The sequence below is a fragment of the Hydra vulgaris genome, chromosome 06 (genome assembly GCF_038396675.1).
Source record: "Hydra vulgaris chromosome 06, alternate assembly HydraT2T_AEP".
Lineage (NCBI taxonomy): Eukaryota > Metazoa > Cnidaria > Hydrozoa > Anthoathecata > Hydridae > Hydra > Hydra vulgaris.
The window spans coordinates 24398416-24411932 of record NC_088925.1 but is presented as its reverse complement, the minus strand read 5'-3'; the positions used below and the strand labels follow the sequence as shown (position 1 = coordinate 24411932).

Sequence of the window (13517 nt, the reverse complement as noted above, 5' to 3'; positions counted from 1 at the left end):
AAAACTAACTTTTCATTAAAATTGGAATGTTCCAATGGTGTTTTGAAATGCGTGGATAAAAACTTTATTTCTTCCAAGCCAAACTATTTAATAAATGTTGACATCGTTACTTTGTTTCTTTTTCGAATGTCCTTGATTGCAAACATTCTAAACAACAGAATCGTTTTAAATTTGAGCTAAAATAAATAATAGTTAATAAAAAACCTATACTATGAACAAAAACTAATTTTAAAAATTACTCTAATATTAATATTTATTTTTATTATTAGCGATGTGTGGAATATTACAAACAATAAATCAAATAAATCTTACTTGATATTTTCACAAGATTAAAAATACTCTGCAGTTTCATTTTTCTTATAATGGTTTTCTAATTTTCTATTCTTATTTTATTTGCGCATTTTTGTATTTGCGTTGTGTTCCCACGTGCACATTCCATTATTGAAATTAGTGACAATTAACGACTTCAAACTGCTCATTCATTATGTTAGTGCAAAAGAGAACGACTTAGTGCTTTTTATATTTTATATCAGTGCTTTGATAATAGAATATCTTTAATAAAAAATCTTTTTTAAATATTTTATGAAAATAAAAAAATAATCCCAAACTATTGGACGAGCGTTATTTTATACGCTCGTTATAAGCTGAACGAGCGTTGTTTATCGCGCCTAGAGCGTTTGAAAATACCGTTTACGGGCGCGTTTTACGAGCGGAGCGCAATCGCGCTTAATTCATCACAAGCCCTGAGGTTACCTGAGAGTGGAATCAACCAAAACATAAAAGATCTCACACGCTCAATAAAAAAAGAAATGTCATTTTTTGAGACAAATGGCATAAGGGGCAAATACTTAACTTTATTATATAATTATTTGCTAAGTATTCAATTGATCAGTGTAGAATGGGAGAGAGCTTTTTTGGCAGCTGACTTAATCTGCAACAAAATTGGTTCAAGGATGGGAAATAGTTTGCTCAACGATCTCTGTTTTCTGAGGTCTTACATCAGCAACCAACTGCAGAAAAAGTAGAACCTTAAAATTGAACGTTTTCTTCTTTTTCTTATGATTAATATATAACTGACATTTTACTGAATTTTTACTTTTTTATTTTTTATTCTTTAAATAAATAAATTTAGTTTTTTTAATTGCCAAACCACTTTTTAATTAAATTATTTATTTATTCGTATTATTACAGAAAAATTAGTAATACTGGTATTAATACTGGAATCCTGGGATTACAAATTTTCAATACCGAAGTACTGGTATTATCTTAATTGGATTTTCGGTCTGGTATTCACAACCCTATAAGTCCATGATTTAACACCAAGTTTCTTAAATTTTTTAACACCAAGTTTCTTAAATTTTACAGGGTAATTTTATTTTCTTCAATTTTTATTCATAGATTTTACTATAAATTTCAAAACATCGTAATGCCATATTAAAATCTATGTTTTCTGACAGTACAATAGTATCAAAGTTGAAATTAGGCCAAACAAAATGTGGTATTATCTTATTAATTTAAGTCTGGCACCATACTATTAAGACTAGCTTTTCTCTGAAGCATCACATATAAGCATCATTTTTGAAGATAACATTCTTACTCTCATCATATAACAAAACAAATCTTTGTTTTGTTATATGATGATAGTATGAATGTGATCTTCAAAAAAAAAATTAGACTGCAGAGTTCATTAATTTGTGGATTCAAGTTTCAGTGCTGTAAAAGATAGATATATTGACTAATTCAAGTATTAATGAATGGTCCTGATGTAAATTGGGAGGTTCTAAAAATGCATATATATATATATATATATATATATATATAATATATATATATATATATATATATATATATATATATATATATATACACACACACAGTTCTATAGATTGTGGCATTTGGGAGTACGGAAGGAAAAAAGTGATTCTTATGCCAACAAATATGTCACTTTTAATTACTTTTGACTTTTGTCCAACATTTGCATGTTGTCAGAAAGTTAAAACCATTAATTTAATTACAAATTAATCGTTTTTTAAAAAACCTGCAAAAACGCAAATTTAATTGACCAGAGTGTTTTTAAAAACATTCTAAATGTTTTTAAAACATTCTTAATGTTTTTAATAATATAAACAATGTTTTTATTATTATTTTTTTCTAATAAAATGTTTTTATTTTTATTTTTTTACTGTAAATCATGCACGGAGTGTTGCTACATCGACTATCTTATAGCCTGACTCGCAACAAAGTGCTGCTACATTGACTGACAAAAAGCCTGACTCGCAACAGAGTGCTGCTGTATATATATATATATATATATACAGCAGCACTATATAAGTGTATATATATATATATATATATATATATATATATATATATATATATATATATATATATATATATATATATATATATATATATATATATATATATATATGTATATATATGTGATATATATATATATATATATATATATATATATATATATAGTGTGTATATATATATATATATATATATATATATATATATATATATATATATATATATATATATATATATATATATATATATATATATATACACACATATATACATATTCTTTTGCTTCAATACCCTACTGAAGTAGGGTATTGAAGCAAAAGAATATGTATATATGTGTGTATATATATATATATATATATATATATATATATATATATATATATATATATATATATATATATATATATATATATTTATATATATATATATATATATATATATATATATATATATATAATATATATATATAAATATATATTTATCTTTATCTCGTAGTCGAAAGAGACTTTAATGTAAAAAAAAAGTTTCTTTTAATATTATTTTTCCTACCATAATTATTAAGCTACATTTTATTGTCGTCGAAAAGTTAAAACAATTAAATTAATGTGGAAGTACATTAAGTTGTATCGTTTTTTAAAAAACCGCAATAATAATGACTCGAAAGCTTTTTTTAATTAATAGTGTTTTTGTTTTATTAAAATATATTTTTAAAACATACGCGGAGTGTTGCTACATCAAATATCTTATAGCCTGCTGCTACAAGGGAGTGTTGCTACATTAACTATCTTTTAGCCTGACTCGCAACGGAGTGCTGCACATCGACTGAGAGCTTGGTTAGGGCAGGTAGTTTATTATTTAAGAAAAATACAATTTATGTTTTTAAACTTTTTTTGGTCTGGTTTATTAGTGCTCTCTTTAAAACTACAGTTAATATATATATATATATATTATGTTTATATATTATGTATATATATATTATTGACATATATATATATATGTATAAATATATACTATATAATTATATATATTCTTATAGTAAATGCTTTAACTTTACCGTCTTTAGTAAAAAGCAACTCTTAATGATTATTTGTCTTTAAAAAATAAGTATACATGAAAACTATTCAGTTTTGTTAAGGAAACTAATTGAATTTATCGTTTTTTTAAAAACCCTAGAAATGCAACTTTTTTTTGCTGTTTACATATATCACCTGACAAATATGCAGAACATGCAAAAAGTGATGCTTTATTGACTGACAAATAGAACTTGCAAGGAGTGCTGCTTCATTGACTGATGGGTATGGTTTGGTCTAGGCTGGCAGTTTATAAATCAAAAAAAAAATTTGTTCATTTTTTTTTGGTCTTTTAAATTAATTAAAAAAAAAAAATCAAGTTTATACTTAATTCTCATTCCTATATTTAGTTAGTCTCTTTCTTGCATTTAATGCTTATTTCTTTTTTTAGTTCTGTTTATATAATGCCTAAAGTAAGAAATGTCAGAACTAAAGCTGTAAGATCTTGCATCAATGGAAATCCTTATCAAACCAAAAAAGTAAATTTTTTAATACTTTTATATTTTTATTTATTGAATATCAAAGCTGTTAAAGCCATCCAGGTGTTTTCAACATCTATGTTAAAATATTCAGTCAAACAATAACAAATACCAACTCTAGTACAAAATATTTATGTTAACAAATGGTAGAATCAATATTAAGTATATTTATATTTTAATAATAATTTTACACTAAATAACATTTTATTTTTTAAAGATACTGAAAGAAAGCAACTTTAAAATTCTGTAAAATCTTCATGAATGCGCGCAGCCCTTTTTTTTTTATAATTACAAAATTTTCACTTGATTTAAACACAGTCTTTTCAGTTTGAGAGCTAGCATTAAAACTATGAGTAGATATTAAATCGGAGTTAAAGCTCAGCATCTTTTTATAGATTTGTTTTGATAAATAAGGCTTATATCATCATGTTACTTTTTAACTGTTTTTCATCTAATAAAGCGCTTTATTAAATTTAACTGTGATTATTTTAAATAAATTTTTTTTAAAAGACTTTGAGTTAGATATGGTTTAAAAAATGTAAAATTAGTTTTGAAAGAAATAGTAAAACATAGAATGTAAAATTTAGTTTCAAAGGAATGTAAAATAATTTTGCAATATTTATTAAATTAAGAAGTTTTTTTCTTTTTATCTTATTACATACATTATGAAAAACATAAATCTCTGTATCATAGATTAAGATATGTGAAAACAAATAAAAAACAAAGGAGAATTGTTTTTGTTTAAAAAAATTCTTTTCACAAATGTATTTAAAATTTTTTTGTTTCTCATTAGTTCATATCTTGTAAAGATTTTTTGATGTAATTTATTTATAACATAACTTTAGCATAGATTTTATTTTACGGAGTATCTTATTAGTAATTAAAACCTCTCTACAAATTGTTTATAATCAATTAAAAATAATACATTAAATATGTAAAAAAAATTAATGTGATAAAGAAACAAAGGACCATGATAAGAATAAGATTTTTTTTTAAAATAAGTTATAAGGAAATATCTTTTTCAAATACTGAATTGAGAATTCATCAGTAATATTTGTTAAATTAGTTTAAATGATTTTTCATACAGTTCACAATTAAATTTGATTACAACGCAGTACTTTAAACTATGCTAATGATCCAGTTTAACTTTTAATGATGTAAATATCAAAGCTGTGTTAAAGTTACATTTAATAGCGCTAAGCATTTTCGTTATGCAATAAAATCTCATAGAAAAGGCCTGGGTAGTAATAATATCAAGTATCATTTGAGAAGCATGCAGTTTAAAACCTCCATAACATACTATTCGCTTGATTGAGCTTTATTTACTGACTTTATATCATACATATTTTTTTCCTCTTATATTATGTACTATTCCCAATGTCCTCTTGATCATTGACCCCCTGAAGCAACTGTTCTGGTATAGCTCAGATGGAGAAGAGCACGAAGAGATCTCTTACACAACAAATGGCATGCATCTGTAAGTGGTTATATTTTTTGCTACTGCATGTGTACATTTAATAATAGGATGTTCCATGTATATCATGAGTTATGCATTAAGTTTTGCACCTCTAGTCAATACGATGTCATAAAGTAAACAGACTGACTCGGGTACAACAACAATTCAATCAAGTTGGGTAAGAAACATTAGACCTAATGCACTGGCGATACTGCAGGGGTTCAGGTTCACAGTTATCATTTGACACTTTCCTTGTACTAACCACCTTTTAAGCAGGTCGCGGGCTGGATTGAGCAATGCGCTGTAGCTAGATAAAAGACTTGAAGCCATTTTAAAAATATTTTATAAGCCTTATTTATCAAAATAAGTCCTTAAAAAGTTGCTGAGCTCCCATAATTTCTCCCATAATTGCATAATTTTCATACAGCATAACATAATGAAATGTTTAGTTTTTCATTTTTATTTAAATATTTTCATTTATCTTTAATTATTTTATTTAAATTTTAAATTAATCATTTGTTTTTATTTATTTTATTAAGAGTTTAAATTAAACGTTCCTGTTTAATTGTTATATTTTGAAATTAAATAAAATGTTTGTTTTTAATTATTTTTTTAAAGTTTAAATAAAACATTGGTTTGCCACTTTTAATATATTTGTTTTATTTAGAATATAAATAAAAGGTTTGTTTTTCTGTTTTTATTTAGAGTTAGCATTTCTTTCAAATAGCATTTCTTTTTAAAATAATTTATTTAGAGTTTATTAAAACATTTGTTTTTCTGTTTTTATTTTATTTAGAATTTAATAAAACGTTCATTTAGCTGCTTTTTTTGTTTTTTGTAATTATTTTGTTTAGAATTTATGTATTAATTTATTTTAATAAATTAGTTAGAATTAAACTAAATCTTTAAAGCATAACTTTATTTTAAAAAAGAAATCTTAACAAATAAGAAAATAAAAAGAACTTAACTAAAACCAAAACAAAAAATAAAAATATGTCTGCTAAAATAAAACTCAAAATACTTAGATGCTAAGTTTAAATAAACAAAGTTTTTTATTACGTTTATAATAATAAAGTTTTGAGTCTTTTTTCTTTTTTAATATTTATATATTATGGGAAATCCTTAAAATAAAGAAACAATTTACTTCTAATGATAGTTTAATTTATATTTACACTTAACTTGGATTATAGTGTTTTTTTTTACTCAATTTAAAAATAGTAAGCTTCTATGTAATTATACGAAAGTAATTATGCATTTAAAATTATGAAAATTTTTTAAATACCGTTTCATGCTTTGGTTAAACATGCATTTAAACATTGTTGTTATTATTATTATTTTTTTAAGATTAACATTTATCATAAAAAATACATAATTATATAAATAAAAAAAATAAGTACTAATATACGAACCACTGGTAAATAGCGGTTCGAAAAAAAAAAAAACAGTTTTTTTTTGACGAATATTTGAAATTCATCATTCAAGCTACTAAATTTAACTTTAATGGCAAGATCTTTAATCATATTTTAATTTCAAATTTAAAAAGGACAGTTAATACTAAAATTTACTAAAATTTTTTTTAATTTAATTATGTTAAAGTGTTAACATAGTTGGAGCAGTCTTTTATAAAAATTTCCTAGATAACTTTATCTTCCTTTATTTTATCTTAATAGCATAAAGCTTGTGTTCTAAAAATATATTTATTTCAGTAGTGTAAGGCATTATGGTATTGATATACTGAAAATGTTCATAATTGAAAATTTTTTAATATTGTTTTCACATTTTAAAAAAAGTCAAAACTTTTTTCCGAATTACATTAAAAAACATTTTAAAAAATCTAAAAAACAACAACACCAAGAAACTAAAGAGCTTTAGTAATTTTTAAAAAGCTATTTAAATAATATTTTGAATTAAAAACTTTTTAAAAATAAAATTATGCGGTAGTGGTGTAGTGGTAAAGCAGTCGCTTCATAAGCGAGAGGTTCCAAGTTCGATCCCCACCACATCCCTGGTAGTACAGCGCTCAACTTGTTTCTCCACGCAGCGGCCTTGTTCGTCGAGGTTCCTGTTTTGGAGTTATAGAGTTGAGATAGGGTTATAATCACTATTAAGTAGCCTCCTCATCTGTAGTGGCCTTCTTGGCCTTGAGGAGGTGAATAACAAAAATATATATATATATATATATATATATATATATATATATATATATATATATATATATATATATATATATATATATATATATATATACATACTTTATAATGTGCAATGTTTTCTATTGGTGCGTTTTTAACTTAGTATCTAAAAAACGACTGTAATGAAATAATAGATACACGCTTATTTAAAACCTAAATTAAATCTTCATTAATAGTTTAAAAAAATTGTTCATTTAAATTTGAAATATGCGAATTAAAAGCAGTTTTAAAAGTTTCAAAATTGTTCATTCAGTTTTAATTACTAAAGTCTTTTCTCATAATTACTTGCTCTCTAGCTTGGAGCTATTTCAGTGCGATTTTTAAACTTTTCAAGTTAGAAAAAAAGTTTTACAAAAAAGAAGAGTAATGAAGTACTTTTTAAATACGAAAAAATGAATAAACGCAATACAAAATAATATTTGTAAAATAATAAATCATATCAATAAAAAAGCAATCAAAATATATATTAAAGGAGAGTTAATTAAAAAATTACAATGTCAAATTCAATGTTCTTTTTAACAATGATTAAATTGAACTGAGCTTGAATGAATAAACTTCATAAAATTAATGATTGCTGACATTTTTTTCCTAATATATTTATGATATGATACAAAACATTATTTATGATATGATACAAAACATATATTTTATTGAGAATTTTTTTATTTTTTGCTACTTTTGTTATTTAATTTAATTTAATTATTTTTTCATTTTTGTTTTATCAACTGATTTACTTAGGGATTAGCGCTGCAGAGTATTACATACATTGACTGACTCATATATGTAGAACATGCAGGTAGTGTACATGCATTGACTGACTTAAATAGGTAGAACATGTGCTGAGTGTACATACATTGACTGATGTTAATAGGGAGAACATGCAAAGAGCATTGCTACATTGATTAAGGGTTTTGGGCAGGCAATCTATTTAAAAAAAAATCTTGTTTAGGTTTTTATACTTTTTCTTTTTTTATCTGTGTAAGTGTAATTTAATTTTTTGCTAGTGCTTTTTTCTTTAGCCAAATAATCAGCCTACAGATGTGATAAGTATTAAGAAAGAATCAAATGGTTGTTTAAAAACGGATTGTGATATAAAAAGTGATGAGTCAGATTACGAAGAATTTGATGCAACTCAATACAAACTTTCTGAATATGAATCAACAAGAATAGAAAATATTCATCGAAACAAGCAAATATTGCAGAGTTTCAATATTTTAGAGGTTGGTAATAAGTTTTTTACTAATTTATATATGTGTATATACATGCATGTATGTATGTATATATATATATATACATACATACATACATACATACATACATACATACATACATACATACATACATACATACATACATTCATATATATACTTATATATGTATATATATATATATATATATATATATATATGTATATATATATATATATATGTATATATACATACATACTTACATACATATTTATATACTATATAAGTATATATATATATATATACATATATATTATATAAGTTTATATTATTATAAGCTTTTAAAAAAGTTTTTGCTATATTTGACGTTTTTTCTTAATACTTATATAATTAAAAAAAAAAGAAAATAAATTGTTATTTATTTGTAAAAAATATTATTTGATTAATAAATTTTGTTAAGGATGGAGTAAGTTAAATAAAAGAATAATATAGTTTTTTTTAATAAATGTGTTTACCGCATTTGATGCCTGTATAAAATTGTTTCTTTTATATTGCTCAATTTCCAATATTAATACGAGTTACTAGAGATAATGAACATAACGATTGCTCTGTTTAAAAAAATATATTTAAAAACTTAAACAAAAGTTTTAAATAGGCTCCTAAAAATTTTGTTAAAAAAGTTTAGTAAATTAATAATACTCTAGCCCACAAAATTTTGCAGCATCATTTCATTTTTTTGCATGAAAAACTTGTTAAAAAAAACTAAAATTTTTCACAAATAAGTAGCAATTAGTTTTCTCGCTTTCCTGTGCATTAATAAAAACAGTAAAGTTAAGCAAAAAAGTTTGAGAAACAAATTTAAAAATTGTTCGTGTTTCTAGCGCAATTTTTAAAGTATTTCCTTTATATACTGAACGAAAAAAGTTACGAAAAAATTGTATATCAAAAAATATTTTTATTTTTGTTATATTCTTATCTACTTTTTTTCTCGACTTGTATCAATTTTGGTAGTGGAAAATAACAAACGCTCTTAAAATAAGAAAACAAAAACAGTAAATATTTAGGTATATTGTTTTTTTGACATTTTTCTTTTTTTTATCAATAAAATTTTTTGAGCTTATTTATTTAGATTTTCTATTTTGTATAGTCTTCAGTTCTTTTCTTTGAGTATTGCTGATTTATTCTCTACTTTCTTATACCTTTATTTTGCCACTAATTCTTAAAACGCTTACTTTATAAAAACGTGGTCAAGTTGTCTAAAAAAATTACTTTAAGCATGGACATACAAAACATGCGACTGCACTCTCTTCCCGGGAAGGCTTGATATATATAAGTATATATATATATATATATATATATATATATATTATATATATATATATATATATGTATATATATATATATGTATATATATATATATATATATATATATATATATATATATATATATATATATATATATATATATATATATATATATATATATATATATATATATATACAGTATCGGACAAAACATGGTGGACAAACTTAAATTTAGAACAAAAGTTGATCAATAACTAAAAAAAACTAGTAAAACAATTAAACATATTATTTTTTAAATTGTTTATTATGTTCTCAACAAAATTTAAAATGTTTGAGTTATACTAAGAATCAAAAAAAAATATTTATAACACATTTTTCTCAACAAACTACATTTTTCCTTGGACAAAACAAGGTGGATAAATCAAAACGACGCTTTATTTATAAGATTTCATTGTCTTTATTCAATTTACCATATTCTTTTGTTTTCACTTTTATCATAACATTACTCTAAAATAATAAAATAGATTTTGGAACATCTGACCAATTATTTTTTCAATTTAACTAAAAATAGATTTAACTCGTGATGGCGTATATTGCAACTTAAAATGGCTTACGACAAATTAGGAAGTGTTTTACCTGAAAATATTATTAAAGATTTGAAAAGCGGAAAACGTCAAGCTGAAATTTGTAGAAAATATAATATACCTTAATTGACTGTAAACAAAACTGTCAAATTATTTGGATCTTGCTATAAAACAAGCCATCGGGGCGGACGAAGCTATAAAACAAACCATCGGGGCGGACCTCTAAGAAAAACATCACAAAGACTAGATCGAATAATTGTTAAAAAGCTTTAAAAAGATCCATTTTTGTCATCCACAAAATTAACCGAAAAACTTGAACTACAAATCTCTAATCGCATTGTGCGACAAAGAGTTAATGAAGCAAAGTTGTTTTCTCGAATGCCTGACAAGAAACCACTAACTTCTTTTAAAAATAGAAAGCTAAGACTTGCGTTTGCCAAAGCACACCAAAATTGGACTGCAGACCAGTGGAAAAACAAACTTTTTAGTGATGAATCAAAATATAACCTTTTTGGAAGCGACGGTCAGAAGCGAGTCAGGAGACCAAAGAACACCAGATTCAATACTAAATATACCAAGAAGAGTGTTAAGCATGGAAAGTCTGCTATGGTTTGTGGATGTTTCTCATCACTAGGAACTAGTTCTATTCACAAAATTAATGGTATTGTGGACCGTTTTGTCTACAAAGATATAATGGAAGATAATTAGGAGATGCCTCTAAAATGGATTTTTTTTAACATTGTAAAACAATGGTTCAAGGACAAGAATATCACCATAATGAAGGGACCTGCACAAAGCCCAGACTGAATCTCATAAAAAATATCACCAGTGAGGAATTATTTGAACAAGTCGAGAAGGCCTGGCGAGAGATTGATATGAGAATTGTTGACTCATTAATTGAGTCTATGCCTCAAAGAATGAAAGCAGTAATTAAAAGTCGAGGAGGTCTAACCAAATATTAAGTTAATTTTTTGAAGTTTTTCGAAAAATAATAAGTTAAGTTTTAAAATTATTTGAATTTTCAGTCGATTTTTTGAATGTCCACCTTGTTTTGTCCAAAGAAAAATGTAGTTTGTTAGGGAAAATGTGTTATAAAACTTTTTTAGTGATTTTTAGTATGATTCAAAAGTTTTTAATTTTGCTAACAACATAATAAACTATATAAAAAATAATATGTTCAATTGTTTTACTAGTTTTTTTTAGTTTATGATCAACTTTTGTTCTAAATTAGAGTTTGTCCACCATGTTTTGTCCGATACTGTATATATATATATACTTTTTTTTTAATTTATATATGTATATATATATATACATTTTTTTAAATTTATATATGTATATATATATATATATATATATATATATATATATATATATATACATACACGTACACATACACATACATACATACATACATACATACATACATACATACATACATACATACATACACACATACATACATACATACATACATACATACATACATACATACATACATACATACATACATACATACATACATACATACATACATACATGCATACATAAATACATACACAGAGTGTTAGCCGGTCTGATGGATAGCGTATATACAGAATTCCCAATTGGTTTAAATTTCCTAAAGGTTCAAAAGATTAAAGTAAAAAAAAAAAAGCAATAAATATCTGGCTCAGATTTTAAGTGTTAGGGATCGTCCATAAATTATGCAACACTAAGTTTATTTTAAAAGTAGAATTTGGTGATCTTGATCTAGATCTTAAGTTCTTTTATACAGCAATTTTCATTAAACTTAATGCACAATTTTGATTTTTTATTCAACTTAAAACTCTGTGAAGAAAAACTTTTGCTCTTTTTTTTTTTTTGTGTGTGTGAAATTTAGCGTTGTGTGAAATTGTGTTATTTATGGATGATCTCTTATGCAGAAAACATAATCAGTATGCACGACTAAGAAAAGATTTAAGTTGATAAAGAACAATTGGTTTTTTTTATGTGAAAAAAAGTGTTGTCATTAACAAGCAAGATTCAAAAGTAAAAAAAAAACTTTGTTTTTTAGTTGATGTCAGTTATTCTTTAGTTAAGATTTTTAAATATGTTTAATACATTTTTTTAAAATTAATTCTTAATAATCAAGAGCTTTTGTAAAATTTACATTTTTACTGTTTATCTTAAATTAGGAAAGTTACGAATAAATAATAAATAATATACTTTAAAATAAGTTGTAATAACGTTTTTTACTTAAAGGAATTAAAAATAATTTCTGACAACTAAATTTGCTGGTAAATTACACAGAAAACAGCAACAACAAAAAAGTCAAAATTAATACTTGCAATGGAAACGTATCATTTATATTCTATTTGCGTAAAACATAAAAGAGGATAATTAAACTTACATAAATTTATATATATATTTTTAATTTTATTTACAAATGCTAAAGTTTAATTTACAAAAGCAAAATTTATAAATATAAAAATAGTTTATTATTATTCTTAATATACAAATACAAAATTTATGAGATATTTTAATTCACTGCTTAAATTTACTTGCTGCCCTCGTGCGATAAACAAATCTCACACTGCTCCTTAGTATTTAACTTTTAATTGCAAACGATTGTCTTTTGTTTTTGTTTTCTTTCTATTATAGCATACAAAGAAAAGATATGCATACATACATCCATATATGATTACTAGGGTGCAAATGAAATCAACCTTTTTTTTTTGTTATATATATATATAAATAAATATATATATATATATATATATATATATATATATATATATATATATATATATATATATATATATATATATATATATATATATATATATATGTATATATATATGTATATGTATATGTATATATATATATATATATATATATATATATATATATATATATATATATATATATATATATATATATATATAGTTC

At 23.7% G+C, this 13517-nt stretch overlaps 1 protein-coding gene across 1 annotated transcript in view; it reads left to right on the top strand.

Moving 5' to 3' along the window:
- The first annotated feature begins 1341 nt into the window (after positions 1 to 1341).
- The window catches only part of LOC100204875 (WD repeat-containing protein 76), a 52399-nt gene continuing 40223 nt past the window's right edge, over positions 1342 to 13517 (top strand). The window contains exons 1-3 of the mRNA XM_065799670.1: positions 1342 to 1366; positions 3778 to 3865; positions 8533 to 8733. Of these exons, the coding sequence (XP_065655742.1) occupies positions 3791 to 3865; positions 8533 to 8733 (276 nt within the window). The 5' untranslated portion in view covers positions 1342 to 1366; positions 3778 to 3790. The remainder of the gene's footprint in view (positions 1367 to 3777; positions 3866 to 8532; positions 8734 to 13517) is intronic.